The 15,825-nt window shown below is 52.2% G+C and overlaps 3 protein-coding genes across 4 annotated transcripts; 2 read left to right on the top strand and 1 right to left on the bottom strand.

The window, feature by feature from the left end:
* The first annotated feature begins 2,396 nt into the window (after window positions 1-2,396).
* Window positions 2,397-4,084, top strand: OVOL3 (ovo like zinc finger 3). Its single transcript, XM_032841999.1, has 4 exons — window positions 2,397-2,553; window positions 2,628-2,692; window positions 3,441-3,642; window positions 3,876-4,084. The coding sequence occupies exons 1-4, from the start codon at window positions 2,460-2,462 to the stop codon at window positions 4,082-4,084; spliced, it is 570 nt and encodes a 189-aa protein (XP_032697890.1). The 5' UTR covers window positions 2,397-2,459.
* Window positions 4,085-4,132: 48 nt separating this feature from the next.
* Window positions 4,133-5,436, bottom strand: POLR2I (RNA polymerase II subunit I). The gene is made up of 6 exons (XM_032841868.1): window positions 5,268-5,436; window positions 5,135-5,189; window positions 4,754-4,827; window positions 4,592-4,666; window positions 4,441-4,492; window positions 4,133-4,239 (listed from the first exon to the last, which is right to left on the bottom strand). Exons 1-6 carry the CDS (start codon window positions 5,324-5,326, stop codon window positions 4,177-4,179), a joined length of 378 nt encoding a protein of 125 aa, XP_032697759.1. The 5' UTR covers window positions 5,327-5,436; the 3' UTR covers window positions 4,133-4,176.
* Window positions 5,437-5,704: 268 nt separating this feature from the next.
* TBCB (tubulin folding cofactor B) lies at window positions 5,705-15,717 on the top strand. Of its 2 annotated transcripts, none has more exons than XM_032841866.1 (6): window positions 5,705-6,103; window positions 6,614-6,757; window positions 10,755-10,851; window positions 11,497-11,688; window positions 15,214-15,286; window positions 15,447-15,717. In XM_032841866.1, exons 1-6 carry the CDS (start codon window positions 5,990-5,992, stop codon window positions 15,559-15,561), a joined length of 735 nt encoding a protein of 244 aa, XP_032697757.1. In that variant the 5' UTR covers window positions 5,705-5,989; the 3' UTR covers window positions 15,562-15,717. The 2 variants fall into 2 exon arrangements, with proteins under 2 accessions (XP_032697757.1, XP_032697758.1); XM_032841867.1 differs by lacking the exon at window positions 5,705-6,103 and adding an exon at window positions 6,184-6,338.
* The last annotated feature ends 108 nt before the right edge of the window (window positions 15,718-15,825 follow it).

The following is a 15,825-nucleotide window of genomic DNA, read 5'->3' on the forward strand; positions in this document are numbered from 1 at the left end:
ACCATGTGCCAGACCCTGGCTCCCAGGACACACACTGCCACCCCACTGCTTCGTGGCCCCCAGGCCAAGCCCAGGCTGGATCCTATGAGGTCCAAACTTTTGTCCCCACCTGCAGCAGTGGAAACAGGAGAACCCAGCAAGATCACTGACTGGATAATCGGGCAGCGTGCCCAGACCCTCCAGCAGCTGGGACAAGGAATTCTCTCCCCAGCAGGACTCTATCCAGATTCAACCCCTGAGCTCCCAACTGTGGTACCGGCTTCCCCAGGCAGCAGGCATCTAGCTATGTGGTATGTCTGCCAAGAACTGTGACCACTCTTGTGACCACAAAAGCCCCCACTGTCCCAATTCTCTATAAAAAGGAAGCCAGCAAGGGAGGGCCCTCTGCTGTCTCTGGAAACATTGACACACATCACAACCAATCGTACCATTTGAAAAATCCTGCCGGGTACCTGTCTGTCGTACATGTCGGGCAGGGAGAGGAACAAGACAAGCAAAGCATCTGCCCGCATGGTATTAGCCTTCTAGAAAGCAAAACGGGAATTAAAACAGTATCTGTAGGTAAGCTGAGGGAGTTCACTGTGCTGGTTGGATGAGCCAGGGGAAGGTCTTTGTGGGGTGACATTTGAGCTGAGGCCCGACAGAAAGCACAGGTCACGTGGACATCTTGGGAAGGCATCCGAGCAGAAAGAACAGCCAGTACAAACACCCCACCTGGGGGGATCAAACATATGGAAGGAATGGAGTGAGGAGAAAGGGTAAGAGAGGGAAGGAAGAATGGGGTTCAGGGGGCAGGGCCCTTTTGCTTCATGACATTTAAATCCAAGAACTATTCACAACACAATTTCCCCCCCTAAATAAGATGCCTGACTTTGGTATTTGAGGCGACACCCAGTATTGTTTATTTCTCAGAGTCCCTCCCCCTGCCCCGCCCTACAGGTGACCTATCCCTGGGGAACTGCTCTCCTTGTCCTTGCCTGGCCACAGTCACCAAAGATCTCTGCGCCAAGGCTTGGCATTCAGGCCCCTGAACACCCAGAGAACCATCTTGAGCCTTTCCCTTGTGGACTGTACCCCTCCTCCCACCCCGTATCATAATTAAGCCTTCAAAGCTCAAATAGCAAACGGCTGGCTCATGGGGGCCCACGCTGCAGGGACGTGGTGTTATTCTTATGTTCCTGCTCTGCTACCCTCAGGCTGAGTTCCACCCTCCATCTCAGGCCCTCAGAGCCACAACCCAGCAGCCATTCCAGCACCCGGCAGCAAGCCCTCACCCAACTGGGAGCAAAGGCTCGAAGAAGGACAGCCGCCAGGGTAGTAAGAAAGGTGCTAATAAGCCTTCGTAGACGCTTCCCTTTTCAGAGCATTTGCGGGCAAGAAGAATGGAGATTGCTTTGATTCGCTTGGACCAACCATCTCTCCTGGCCATATCGCTGTTCCAACAAAATTGGGTTCTGGGTACAAGAGGAGGGTGGGCCGGTAGAGAGGACCCAGTGTGTCTGCCTTGGTTGCTCTGTGCTGTCACTGGTATCTCTCCCCTGTGGGCTAAGTTACGTGTTCATTTTTAGTGCTGAGCTAGGCCTGGCCCATTGCTGGAGCTCAAGAAGTCGCTGACTGGATAAGTGAGAGGAAGTAACTGCACAGAGAATGTTCAAAATCCTTAACTACCGGTTAAGAGGTCAGACAATGACCAATCTAGAACACAGACTCACTTGAATGGTGGGGTTCTGGGAGCCTCTGGCAGTGTCAGGTGACCCTCTTTGGCTCCTGGACTGTGGAAGAGTGGGGAAGTGGTGTCCCAGGCAATCACTAGGCGCTGGACTACAAACACACCAGCATTTTAATACCTGCTACACCCAAACAGTGTGGCTGAACGTCAACTCTGGGCATCTGAAAATCAGAGAGGTAGAGCTTCCTATTGGAAGATGCATAGCCTGTATTCACCCCCTTGTCCTTCACTCCTGCACCCTGCTGTCCCTCTGTCCTCTGGAGCAAGCAATCACAGCCACTCCTCACCCTCGCTTCCTCAGACAGCTGCTGTGATTTGAATAATCAAGCAGGCTGCTGGATGTCCGGCTGGTAACTGATTTGCCTGGCAAACAGACCCTCAGGTCCTTGGCCCTGCTGCTACTGAGAAGACAGCCTCCTTGCACTTCCAGGAGCTGTCTAGGTTCCAGTGTTGCCCTTGCTTAAGGTTCTTGTGGGTCCTAGTGCTTGGCCACCCCTGGTGTCCGGCGAGTGTCCTCAGGAACCTGGTTTAGGAGAAGGGGGAGGAATGGTGGTCCCATGGCGGAGTAACTGGAGCCAGCTATGTCAGCTCCCTGGGCTGGTCACAAAATTTGCATGGAGAGAATAAGACTCCGCAGGGCTCCCTCCCTCTAGTCATCCAGGGCTGAGGCGTGACTACAGGTGGAAGAGGCAGTCATCTGCGTGGGGCCATATCACCATTCCTGGAGGTGATGCCCCGTGCCTTCCTGGTCAGGAGTCGGCGTCCACAGCCGCCCAACTGGGGCCACCTGCCTGATCAGCTCCGGGGAGATGCCTATGTCCCAGGTGGGCCCCTCACTGGGCCTGGAGGTGAGGGGTAGGTGAGACACAAAGCATCACCGGCTGGCTTCTCTCCTCAGACTGCAGCAACCAGCGGGGCCCACCAGCAGACCAGTCTTCTGGCCTCGGGGACTCTTGGGTAGCGGTGAGTCTGCAGCTGGACCACAAGACCCTGCTCAGTTTCACCCCCGCCTGCTCTCAGCCTCAACAGCACCTCACTGCCCCCTACTTCCTGAGCCCATTGCACATGCCCTCCAACCTCAGGACCTTTCCACGTATTATTCTCTCTGCTGGGAATGCCTTTCCTTTCTTAGTAGAGCACCCCATAGGCTTCATCCCAGGCCCCATTTCCCTAGGGTGGGCAGTCACAGTTCCTACACCAAGATCCCTCTGTCTAGTGGGGCAGAACAAGATTCAGGTCAAGTGGATGGTGATCTGCTTTATGTCAAGTCAGAAAAGGTGACAGGAGCAGCATGGGGGAAGACAGGAGTTTCTCAGAAGGGATGTTCAGCTGTGCATGCCCTGCAAGAAGGGAAGTACCAGCCCGAATATAAATGCAACTGAGACTATTTCAGTACGTGTTGAAAGCCAGGAAGTGTTCTAGGCAATGGATATTTACCAGGATATTTACCAGGACAAAAATTTCATCCTTCCTGGAGCTTTTAATCTGGTGGGGGCTACAGGGATAGACAATAAAATTAGAAAAATCCATGCTACGTTGGAAGATGTGCCATGGAGAAATAGAAATCAAGGTCAAGGCAATGGGGAAAGGTCAGGGAAGGCCTTTGCACACATGTATAGCAGACTCTGGCCTTCCCGGACCTCCTGGTTCCCAGTTCCAGGGATTGTATTTGCTCCACCTGGGGAGTCTAACTCCCATGTCCCTCCCACAGCCCATGCAGGACAGTCTGGCCTCCACTCCCAGAGGCCCGGGGACCCTTGGCTGCCCACTCTGCCCCAAGGCCTTCCCCCTGCAGCGCATGCTGACTCGGCACCTCAAGTGCCACAGCCCTGCTCGCCGCCACGTGTGCCGCTGTTGTGGCAAGGGCTTTCACGATGCTTTCGACCTCAAGCGCCACATGAGAACGCACACCGGTAAGGAGGGGGAGGGGCAAGGCAGGGCTGCTGGGCCCCAGCAGGGTCTGGAATTAAATGGGAAAGAGATGCCTGGGCTGTGGAGTTTCCAGTGTTTGTGTTTATGGGATGGACACAGGCAGAGTCTGAACAACTTAGAGCAGGAATGTGGGAATGCTCCTGGAGGGCAAAGTGGAGAGACTTTGGTTTGGAGGCCATTGCCCTGTCTGTCCTCTCCCTTTGCCCTTCTGCAGGGATCAGGCCATTCCGCTGTGGAGCTTGTGAGAAAGCATTTACACAGCGCTGCTCCCTAGAAGCTCATCTTGCCAAGGTGCACGGGCAGCCGGCCAGCTACGCTTACCGGGAGCGCCGGGAGAAGCTGCATGTGTGTGAGGATTGTGGCTTCACCTGCTCCAGGCCCGACGCATACCTACAGCACCGGGCCCTACATCGTGCTGCTTGACAACGTGCATCCCACACAACCCACGAGAGGCAAATAAACGCAGGAAACGCACGCACAGAACGCAGTATTTATTACACTCGGGAGAGGATAGTTCACTCGGTCCAGCGGTGACCACAGTGTGGGGCCGTGCACACATAGTACAAGCGCATGGCGTCCTGGCAGAAAGGGCACTCGGTTAGGAAGGTACTATGGAATGGTACAACACCGGAACCTCCATCCAGCAGACCCGCAACCCAAGCTAATAGGCAAAGGGGCCTTCCCCCCAATATAAAAGGGTGCCCCCCCAATATTGGTATCCCTGCCCCCAGGGAGGACCAACCCTGGGACCCACAGAAAGCCTTCCTCCAGCCACTCACCTCTGCCCGAGCACTATGTGACTGGAAGAACACCGCCTCCTTGTGGCCACACCTGGAAGGACAGCCAGCCATTCAGCCAACCATACCCCTCCCTCCCTTCACCCAGTGAGGACGAGCCACTCTCCATCCCCAATACCAACAGCGCGCTCACTTTTGGCACGGGTGGTCCTCAGTCCGCGGCAACGTGGGGTCCTGGGATACGTCAGCGATGATCTGGGTCAGCTCGCTGAGGGAACAGAAGGTGAATAATTATGCCCAGTCCAAGCCTCCCAACCCAACAACCCCGTCCCCAGGCTCTAGTGCCGCCACTCACTCCACTTCGTGCGTGATCTTGTTGACGTAGATGCAGCTGTTGTCGGCTTCCTGCTGGTAATCACAATTCCGGCACTACGAGAGGGCGAGGGTGGCGGGAAGGGGGTCATGGAGAGATCAGGGAAGGGACTGAAGGGGAAGGCTGGGTCTTCCCTGGAGGGAATGACTAGAGCATGGAGTCTCGTTGGGATAATGGGGTATATTGAGAATCACTTCGGGGATGGGCAAGACAAGAGACTGGGTTCACTCGGGGGATAGGAGGCGAGATCAAAAGGCGTAGGAGGCGTGAGAGGAGTAACGGTCACGTGGAGTAGGTTGGGGTCACACTAGGAACAGATGGCCGTTCTGGGAAGCACCGGGGGCTCCGCAAGCTCGTGCTCACCGCGTAGAGCAGAATGCGGTTCTCCTTGTCCTCCTTGGGATAAAGCATGTTGTTACTGTGGGGAGGGGGAAGTCAGAGGTCAGTCCTGGGGCCATTACTTGCTTCCCCTACACACTCGCAGGCCCAGCCTCACCATTCCTGGCAGAATCGAATACCCACGAAACCCGGCTCGTAGGTCCCGTCTGGTTCCATAGCTACGCACTGCCCGCCAGGCACGCCTTCCGCACTTGCTTCGCCGCGCGACCGGTCGCGGGAAGGGTCAAGTCTAGTGGCTTCGCCAAAGAGGGGCGGAGCTACGCACTGGTACGGTCTCCCAGGGCTTTGTGCTCGGCTCTCTGCACTGAGGTTCGATTAACTTGCTTCAATTTTTTTATATCCTTCGGTAACTGTTTACAACTTCTGAGCCTCGCTTTCCCCGTTCGTCAAATAGCATGGTTCGAGAGCCAGGAATATGATGCTTTACGTAACATGCAGGGCGCAGAGCGTAAACGAAGCCATTGCTTCGGGCTGGCTGAAAGCCAGTGCACATGCGCGAACGAGAGCGCTCTCGCCAGTCCTTCCCCTGGGCTTCAGCCCTCGCCCACCCGGGCCGTTTCCCGGGCGGCTATTGGAAGAACTGTGCACGATGGAAGACCTCTCAGGATTGGCTGGGCCTACCCAAGGATACGGGAGAGCCCTCTTCCGGGCGTGGGAAAGAGACGGCGGCGATTGGCGGACCCTGCTAGCGGGAGAGCATGGATTGGCTAAGTCGGGAGCAGGGGGAGGGGCTGATATCCCAGAAGCGGCGGCGGCGACGGCTGCGGAGCCGGTGTGAGGCGACTGACCGGGCTGCGGACCCCGGTACGGCGAGGCGAGATGGAGGTGACGGGCTTGTCGGCGCCCACAGTGACCGTTTTCATCAGCAGCTCTCTCAACACCTTCCGCTCTGAAAAGCGGTACAGTCGCAGCCTCACCATCGCTGAGTTCAAGGTGTGGCCGTGGGGGCGGGTCCGGAGGGCGGGGCGTAGGGTTTGAGGGGGCGGGGCAAAGAAGAAATGGAGGGGCTTCGCGAACGCCGGGAGGGGCCAGAGATCTACCGAGGTTGAACTGACTGGGGGGACTGGACCCCGGCGGGGTGGGGCCAGAGGGAACCTGAGATTCCAGAAATTGGGGGCAAAGCAAGGGAAAATCAGAGGTTGCATAGGGCGTGGCCAGGGATAACCAGGTGGGTCCTAAATGGTGGGTTTCTTGGAGGAACAGGGATGGATGATGGTTGTTATAGGGGCGGAGCTTAGGGGAACCTGGTTGGCTCAGCTGGTAGAGCTGGAGATTCTTGATCTGGGTTTTTGAATTCGAGCCCTGCGTTGGGCGTACGGTTTACTTTTTAAAATATAAAATAAATTTGCATGTACGTACCTTAAAAAAAAAAACGCAAGGAGTGAAGCCTCAGGGCAGAGGATGGGGCCGCTGACAGCCTTCCACCGACTGCTCCCCTCGCAGTGTAAACTAGAGCTGGTGGTGGGCAGTCCTGCTTCTTGCATGGAACTGGAGCTGTATGGACCTGACGACAAGTTCTACAGCAAGCTGGATCAGGAGGACGCACTGCTGGGCTCCTACCCGGTAGACGACGGCTGCCGCATCCACGTGAGACCTCCTTTCCATTCATTTATGTATTGAACAAATACTTGCTGCAGGTTGCTCTGTGTGATAACCAAAATAGGTCCGCCTCTCATGGAGCCCAGCATGGAGAGAGACAGAGCCATCACTGGACAGTGACAGCCAGAGTAGTGCGAACCAGACTGGGAAAAGCCCTGGGAACTGGGGGCCCCCAGAGAGGTACCTGACTCCTCCTGGCAGTATCAGAAAGGGCTTCCTGAGGGGCGGGATGCCTGAGCTGAGACCTGGGGATGAGGAAAGGGCAACTTAGAATAAGGGGTAGAAGGGCCATGCCAGGTGGAGGCAACAGAGTACAGAGGCATATTGTGAGGTGGGTCAGGGTGAGTGATGAGACTGGATGCATTGGGAGAAGTTGGAACACAGAGGACCTCTGCATGCATCAACTCACATCCTCTCTGTGCTCCCCTTACTCCTCAGACAACCCAGCATCCGAGGTAACCTCCATCTCAGGGCCTTTGCAAGTGCTATATACCCTGAGCTGCATGGTTCTTTTTTATAGGGAGGCTCACTCCTCCCTTCCTCACACCTGGAGGATGTGAAGCCATCCCTGATCTCAATATAAAATTTAAATCTCCTTTCTTTTCCACTTTACTTGGTTTTTGTCCTTAGCTCCTGGCATCCTGGGACATACTATGCATTTCCCCCAGCACCTGGAATAATGCCTAGTCCAGAGAAGGTGCTCAGTGAATCACTGTTGGATACTGAGTTGAATCCATAAGACTTGGAAGATGGTGTGATTAACCCCATTTTGCAAAAGACAAAACTTAGCTTCAGGATGGAATTTACTTTCCTAAGGATGAACTACAGTTAGAATTTTCACCTCAGTCTGCATGACTCTGGAGGTCATTGTGCTCAGAGAACTGGTTCTTTTTTACCTCTTAAGTGTTCATTGAGCATCCATGTTATGCCAGGGGTATAGCTATGAGCTATGTCTGAAGGGGTCTCTGTTTTAGTTCTGTCCACTGTGTGAGGTAGATGTTAGCTAAATACTTTGAGGAACAAATATGAAACAGAGACACGAGGGCCATATAGGAAGAGATCACAGAGCTGGGAGAGCCGATACTGGGGGAACGTGACCTATCAATGAGGTTCTGGAGGACTTCCTGGAAGAGGCGATACCTGAGCAGAGACCTGGAGAAGAGGAAGAGTTAACTGAGGAAGGGAAAACAGTACTCCAGGAAAAGGGCACAGCATATGCAAACACTGAGGTGGAAGGGAGCACAGGTAAGTACAGGGACTGAAGAGTGGCCTATCCTCTGGCAGAGGGAAGTGAGAGTCGGGGAGAGCTATGAACCAGGGGAGTCCAGGTCTGACTCAGGCTCCCTTTGACTGTGTGTGGGGAGCAGACTGCAGAAGACAGGAGGAGCAGGGAGACTGGGGAGGGGGCTGCTTCCATAGTCCAGGTGGTGTGATGGGGCCTGGATCATAGTGGGAGCAGATCAGGGTAGTGCTGGGCCCACAGGACTGAGACTTTGGGCTTACCCAAAGTCTACCTGGGCAGCCTCAGCCTCCAGATGTTGTTGGGTCAGGCACGAGTCATGATATCCTCAAATAGGAGGTTTTCACACATGGATTCAGGTGTAGACAGGCTAACATCTGAGGTAATTTGAGGAAGGTTTCCTAGAGGTGGAGCCTCTGGAGAATTTGTATTTGTTTTAAATTATTTTTCTGTTTATAAATATTATCTGTGTTTGAAGTGCCTCACTGGCTCAGTCGGTAGAACATGTGACTCTTGATTTCAGAGTCATGAGTTCAAGCCCCATATTAGGCACAGAGATTATTTAAAAACAGGTTTTTTTAAGTATATATATAAAATATATTACCTGTATTCGTTGCTTAAAATAATAGCCACCTCAAATTTACAAGATCCTTAATACAGAAAGTAGAAAATCTTAGTGATCCTGACCAGAGAAAAGGGCCATTTCTTTCCTTTTTTTTTTTTATAAATATATAATGTATTATTAGCCCCAGGGGTACACATACCCTCCCCAATGTCCATAACCCCACCACCCTCTCCCTAACCCCCTCCCCCAGCAGCCCTCAGTTTGTTTTGTGAGATTAAGAGTCTCTCATGGTTTGTCTCCCTCTTTCCTACCCCCCAAACCCCACAAATTGCATCTCCACTTTCTTGTATCAGGGAGATCATATAGTTGTCCTTCTCCAACTGACTTATTTCGCTAAGCACAATACCCTCTAGTTCCATCCACGTCTTCATAAATGGCAAGATTTCATTTCTTTTGATGGCTGCATAGTATTCCATTGTATATGTATAACACATCTTCTTTATCCATTCATCTGTTGATGGACATCTAGGTTCTTTCCATAGTTTGGCTATTGTGGACATTGCTGCTAGAAACATTTGGGTGCACGTGCCCCTTTGGATCACTACGTTTGTATCTTTAGGATAAATACCCAGTAGTGCAATTGCTGGGTCATAGGGTAGCTCTATTTTCAGCTTTTTGAGGAACCTCTATGCTGTTTTCCAGAGTGATTGCACCAGCTTGCATTCCCACCAATAGTGTAGGAGGGTTCCCCTTTCTCCGCATCCTCGCCAGCATCTGTCATTTCTGGACTTGTTAATTTTAGCCATTCTGACTGGTGTGAGGTGGTATCTCATTGTGGTTTTGATTTGTATTTCCCTGATACTGAGTGATGTGGAGCACTTTTTCATGTGTCTGTTGGCCATCTGGATGTCTTCTTTGCAGAAATGTCTGTTCATGTCCTCTGCCCATTTCTTGATTGGATTATTTGTTCTTTGGGTGTTGAGTTTGCTAAGCTCTTTATGGATTTTGGATACTAGCCAAAAGGGCCATTTCTATTGCTGCGTTAGCCCAGTGGCTCAGGCCTAACACCTTACAGTCTCTGCTCGCCCCTCTCTTTCCCTCACACCTGTATCCAGTCTGTCAGCAAATCTTGTGGACCCCACCTCCAGAATCTATCTGCAGTCTACACTCTCCTCCCCCACTGTGCCTGCCCTGGCCCAGCCTCCATCCTCTCACTCCTGGACCAAACAGCAGCCCTTCCCGGGGGGGGCCCCCTGCAGTCTACTCCCCACCTGCAGCCAGAAGGCACCAGTGAGGCCCTGAGTCAGGGTCAGGGCTCTCCCAGCTCAGCCTGCCTGGCTGCATCTCAGTCTGGTAAAAGCCAAAGTCTGCAGTGATCTGTTGTGTCTCCCACCTTCCCCTGGCTCTCCACTCCAGCCACAGTGGCATCCCTGCTGTTCCTGAAAAAGGGCTAAGGACATTTCTGCACCCAAGACTGGGTGCCTTTTGTTCCTTCTCAGCCTTTAGGCCTTGGCTCAGATACCCCCTCCTTTCAGAAACCTTCTCTGACCACCCTCTCATGCTCCTAAGCCTCATTGTTTATCTACGTAGAACCTTGTCATCATCAGTGTTGAATAGATGCCTGTGTTTGTTGAGGGTCGGGTTCCCAGCAGAAGGAGCACTCCTTGTGTCCCCAGCACCCAGCACAGAGCCCAACTGGGGGCCAAGAGCATAGCAACAATGAGTGAATGAATACTGGAGGTGGGACAGGAAGAGATACTTCTGGTGTGGAGGTTGGGGCCAGCTTAGGCGGGTCCCAGAGGCCCAGAGAGGGCAGATGGGCTGCCCAGAAGTCTCGTGAGCAAGACCTGAGCTCAGCTCTTTAGTTCCAGTGACTTGGGAACCATCAGTGGGGATGGTGGCGGCATGGGAGGATTGTCTTGGAAAGATCCAGCCTCTGAGGGCATGGATGGGGTTGAAGAAGGGGAGATGGCCAGTGTGGCCACCTGTTCTCATCCCTTCTGCTAGGCTCAGGAGAGGAGAGAAGGCCTGGGTAAAGGTGAGGCTAGAGGACTGTGGTCTTTCCCAGATGGAGAGACTTAAATCCAGGGAATGCTGCAACGTGCAGCCCCCTGCCCCCAGCATCCCAAGCCTCCCAGGCCAGGCCCTACTCCCCACTGACCTCCCTCCCCTCACTACAGGTCATTGACCACAGTGGTGCCCGCCTTGGGGAGTACGAGGATGTGTCCAAGGTGGAAAAATACCAGATCTCACAAGAAGCCTATGACCAGAGGCAAGGTACAGGCACAGAATGATGGATGGGGTCTTCTGGGGGGCCAGAAGGGGTCTGTGTGGGTGGACAGAGGTCAGGGGCAGACAGGGACACTGTGGGGAGGTCGGTGGTATGGGCAGTGGGGACAGACAGACATGGCAAGTAGAGGGCGTGGGATGCAGTTGGTTTGTGGACAGATAGGACTCGGAGGGGTACAGGGGGGTGGGTGTGAATGAGGGCTGGGAGGTGTGAGGGAGTTTTGGCCAGCAGATGGGGGCATGAGAGGGAAGTTTGGGGTAGAAGGGTCCCACGGGGGGGCATAGTTAGTGTCCCATGGGGGCATGAGCAAAACGGATCAGAATGTATAGTGGGTAAGATGAGGAGAGGCCGGATGGAGGGACTATGATGCTGAAGGGACACGGGAAGATGGGTAATGGGAAGACCGGAGGCAGGCACCTTCCTTTTAGTTTCTGGATTTGGGGGCAGCCCCAGGGGTCTGGGGGAGAAGCCGGGGCTATAGTGGGAGACTCGGGGCTTGGGCAGCAGCCCTCTGACACCCAGAAGATTTTCTCTCTGAATGTCGGCCCTGTGTGGCTGGAAGGTGATCCCGTTAGGCCAGAGGCCACACTGGGAAAACCATGTCTAAGCCTTGTCCCCCACCCCGCCCTCAGACTCCGTCCGCTCCTTCCTGAAGCGCAGCAAGCTAGGCCGGTACAACGAAGAGGAGCGGGCACAGCAAGAGGCCGAGGCTACTCAGCGCCTGAACGAGGAGAAGACCCAGGCCAGCGCCATCCCCGTGGGCAGCCGCTGTGAGGTGCGGGCACCTGGGCAGCCCCCTCGCCGGGGGACCGTCATGTTTGTAGGTACGTGCCCCACGGAGGCCTTCTGCTCCGCCCTGAGGTGGGACGTGCTGGTGACCCAGCCCTCAGGGGGATCCCAGTCCAGCAGGGGAGACAGACCCAGCGATGACAGTGACAGCGCGGAGTGTTCATGGCAGGGCAGCGGGATGCAGAGGCAGGATAGTGTGTGTTGTGATGGAGGAGGCCATAGGGGTCGGTTTTGAGGTGAAGGCCCAGGATGCACTGTCAGAGCTGAGATGGGGAAGGCAGGGGCCCGAGGTGATGAGGGTGGGGAAGAGGGAAGCTTGGTGGGGCTATGTGAGCGGAGAGGCAGCACCACATCCGCCCTGGAGAGTGATCCCAGAGGCTTCTTAGCGGGAGGAAAGCGTGAAGGAAAGGGTGCTCCAACCAGAAGGCATGGGGAGTGCAAAGGCCCGGAGCAAGAACAGGTTGGGCCTGTCTGAGGCAGGAAAGAAAGTCAGCTCTTGGGGAGGAAATGAGGGGAGAGGGAAGAGGTGAGGTCAGGGCATGGGTGAGGCCGGACCATGCAGGGCCTAGAAGACAGTGGAGAGTAGTTGAGAGTTTTTTAAAATTTTTTTGATAAAGATTTTCTTTTTTCTTTCTTTTTTTTTTTTTTTAAGACTTTATTTATTTATTTGACAGACGGAGATCACAAGTAGGCAGAGAGGCAGGCAGAGAGAGGTGGGGGTCAGGGAACCAGGCTCCCTGCTGAGCAGAGAGCCCGATGCAGGGCTCCATCCCAAGACCCTGGGATCCTGACCTGAGCGGAAGGCAGAGGCTTTAACCCACTGAGCCACCCAGTTGCCTCGGTAAAGATTTTATTTACTAGAGAGCACGAGCAAGCATGAGCAGTGGAGAGGGGCAGAGGGAGAAGCAAACTTCCTGCTGAGTAGGGAATCAGACCTGGGGCTTGATCCCAGGACCCTGGGATCAGGACCTGAGCTGAAGGCAGCCCCTTAACCAACTGAGCCACCCAGGCACCCTGGGTTGATTTGTTTGTTTTTTTAATAATAGCTTTATTGAGATAAAATTCATATACCATAAAACTTAAAGCATACAGTTCCTTGGTTTTAAGTACGTTCACAGAATTGTGCAGCCATCACCACAATCAATTTTAGAACATTTTCATCTCCGCAGAAAGAAACTCCATAAGCATTAGCAGCCACTCCGCATTTCTGCAACCTCAACTGTCCCAGTCCTGGGTAGCCACTAGTCAATATCGTCTCTGTAGATCTGCCTGTTCTGGACATTTTATATAAATGGAGTCCTGTAAGACATGGTCTTTCATGACTGGTTTCTTTCACTGAGTTCTCAAGGTTCATACATGTCAGTGCTTTGTTTCTCTTTATAGCCAACCCATGCCAGGTTGATTGAATATACCACATTTTATATATTCGTTCCTCGGTTGATGGATGTGTGGGTCCTTCCAACGTCTTGTCTATGACGAATAATACTGCTGTGGACATTCTTGTATAAGCTTTTGCATGGACACGGATTTTCATTGGCACTGCTGGGTCACATGGTCACTCTGTGTAACCCTCTGCGGAGCTGCACCATGTCATCGTCACACCAGCCACGTATGAGGGCCCTGGCTTCCGCACACCCTCGCCAACATGCTTATTGTCTGTCTTTTTAATAATAGCCATTTTAGGGGCGCCTTGGTGGCTCAGTTGGTTAAGCGACTGCCTTGGGCTCAGGTTATGATCCCAGGGTCCTGGGATCAAGCCCCACATCGGGCTCCCTGCTCAGTGGGACACCTGCTTCTCCCTCTCCCACTCCCCTGCTTGTGTTCCCTCTCTCGCCGTGTGTTTCTGTCAAATAAACAAAGAAAATCTTAAAAAATAATAATAATAAAATAATAGCCATTTTAGTGGGTACAGCAGGTGAGTTTGATTTGTATTCCTTTGATGGCTAATGAGATCGACCATCCTTGTGGGAGCCATTCGTATGTCTTACTTAGAGAACCTTCTATTCAGATCTTTCCCCCATATTTTTAACTAGGTCATTTAGTTTTTGTTGTTGAGTTGTGTATTAGTTTCGGGGGCCGCCATAACCGAGGAACCACACACTGGATGGCTTAAGTGACAAAAATGTGTTTCTCTCAGTTCTGGAGGCTGGCAGTCCCAAGATCAAGGCCTTGGTAGGTTTGGTTTCTTCTGAGACCTTGGCTTGAGATGCTGCCTTCTTGCAGGGGGTTGGGGGTGTTGCCTCACGTGGTCTTCCCTCTGTGTGCGGGCATATCCCTGGGGTTTCTTTGTGTGTCCAAATTTCCTCCTTTTATAAAGACACCAACCGGATCAGATTATATGCACCAATGGCTTCATTTTAACCTAATCACCTTTTTGAAGACCCTGTCTCCAAATACAGTCACATTCCAAGGTACTGAGGGTTAGGAGATCACCATGTGAATTTTAGCAGATGCAGTGCAGCCCATAAGTTGTAAGAATTCTTTATATATTCTAGATACAATTCCCTTATCTAATACATGATTTACAAATATTTTCTCCCATTTTTTTCCTCCCATTCTGTAGGGTGGTTATCTTTTTTTTTTTTTTAATTTTTTTTTATTAACATATAATGTATTATTAGCCCCGGGGTACAGGTCTGTGAATCACCAGGTTTACACACTTGGGTGTTTGTCTTTTTCTTTCTTGATAGTGTCCTTTGAAGCAGAACATTTTACAATTTTTATGAAATCCAATTTATTATTTTCTTTGTTGCCTACGCTTTGGGTATTATATCTAAGAAACCAGTGCCTAATATAAGGGTTTACTCCTGTATTTTCTTCTAGGAGTTTTATAGCATTATGTTTTGTATATGAGTCTTAGACGTATTTTGAGTTAGTTTGTGTGTGTGACATGAGTTAGGAGTCTAACTTTCTTCTCGAGTCTAACTTTCTTCTCTTGAGTGTGGATATCTAGTTGTCACAGAACTATCTGTTGAAAAGACTATTCTTTTTTTTTTTTTTAGATTTTTTTTCTTTATTTAATTGACAGAGAGATCACAAGTAGGCAAAGAGGCAGGCAGATGGGGGGGGTGGGAAGCAGGCTCCCTGCTGAGCAGAGATTTCCCCATGCGGGGCTCGATCCCAGGACCCTGAAATATGACCTGAGCCAAAGGCAGATGCTTAACCCACTGAGCCACCCAGGTGCCCTGAAAAGACTATTCTTAACTCATTGAATAGTCTCAGCACCCTTGTCAAGAAATCATTTGGTCATAAGCAGTGTGGATTTTATGCTGAATGGGATGGGTAGCCTTTGAGGAATTTGGGGCAAGGTATCGGTGCTACCTACTTTAAATTTTTATAAAGACTCCTCTGACTGGGGTGTTGAGTAAATAGGGGATCCAGGTTAGCAACAGTGAGACCAGTAAAGGGGGCTACCATATTCATCTGGGCAGGAGATGGAGGTGGCCCTGGGTGGTAGCAAGGAGAGGTTTTTGCCAGGATAGGCTTTAAACTCAGTGGGTGGGAATGAATTTGGGCTGAGCTGTATCCAGGGGTTTCACTGGGCTTTCCTCTTTGGGCAGGACTCACAGATTTCAAGCCTGGCTATTGGATTGGTGTCCGCTATGATGAGCCACTAGGGAAAAACGATGGCAGGTAATAAGCAATCCCATTTGGGCACCTGTGTGTGTGTCTGTGCCTGTGTCTCTGTGTGCATATGTGTGCTTATACATATAAGGGCATGATGGGGGAAGCAGTGGTCAGAAAGGGCCCCAAAATGGCTCCCACCCCAGATGCTCACCCACATGCCCTGCAGTGTGAATGGGAAACGCTACTTCGAATGCCAAGCCAAGTACGGCGCCTTCGTCAAGCCATCGGTTGTGATAGTGGGGGACTTTCCCGAAGAAGACGACGGGTTGGATGAGATGTGACACGCAAGGAAAGGCATCCCCCTGCTCCAACTAACTCACCTACTCATTGCCTCTCCCTGTGTGTGCCCATGGCCCTCCTCCCTGAGCCCATTTTTTATTTTATTCACCTTGCCATTGACTTTTGAGACTCATGCATTAAATTTGCTGGAAACCTGGGAGGTGTTGGGAGGACTTGATGATTATAGGAAGGGTGGGGGGTGGCTGGGTAGATGAGGATGAAATAGGAGGCTGGGTAAAGAAGAGGTTGGGCAGGGTGAGGCTTTA

This window comes from Lontra canadensis, unplaced genomic scaffold (assembly GCF_010015895.1).
Source record: "Lontra canadensis isolate GAN:19392208 unplaced genomic scaffold, GSC_riverotter_1.0 scaffold125, whole genome shotgun sequence".
Classification (NCBI taxonomy): domain Eukaryota; kingdom Metazoa; phylum Chordata; class Mammalia; order Carnivora; family Mustelidae; genus Lontra; species Lontra canadensis.

Excerpts from the sequence above, each read along its gene's own strand:
- TBCB (XM_032841866.1), top strand. The coding sequence starts at position 5,990 with ATGGAGGTGACGGGCTTGTCGGCGCCCACAGTGACCGTTTTCATCAGC. Across the intron at positions 11,689-15,213 it reads GGGGACCGTCATGTTTGTAG|GACTCACAGATTTCAAGCCT; the intron begins GTACGTGCCCCA and ends CTCTTTGGGCAG. Across the intron at positions 15,287-15,446 it reads CTAGGGAAAAACGATGGCAG|TGTGAATGGGAAACGCTACT; the intron begins GTAATAAGCAAT and ends CATGCCCTGCAG.
- POLR2I (XM_032841868.1), bottom strand. The coding sequence starts at position 5,326 with ATGGAACCAGACGGGACCTACGAGCCGGGTTTCGTGGGTATTCGATTC. Across the intron at positions 5,190-5,267 it reads ATTCGATTCTGCCAGGAATG|TAACAACATGCTTTATCCCA; the intron begins GTGAGGCTGGGC and ends CCCTCCCCACAG. Across the intron at positions 4,240-4,440 it reads CACATAGTGCTCGGGCAGAG|GACGCCATGCGCTTGTACTA; the intron begins GTGAGTGGCTGG and ends CCTTTCTGCCAG.
- OVOL3 (XM_032841999.1), top strand. The coding sequence starts at position 2,460 with ATGCCCCGTGCCTTCCTGGTCAGGAGTCGGCGTCCACAGCCGCCCAAC. Across the intron at positions 2,554-2,627 it reads GGGAGATGCCTATGTCCCAG|ACTGCAGCAACCAGCGGGGC; the intron begins GTGGGCCCCTCA and ends TTCTCTCCTCAG. Across the intron at positions 3,643-3,875 it reads CCACATGAGAACGCACACCG|GGATCAGGCCATTCCGCTGT; the intron begins GTAAGGAGGGGG and ends GCCCTTCTGCAG.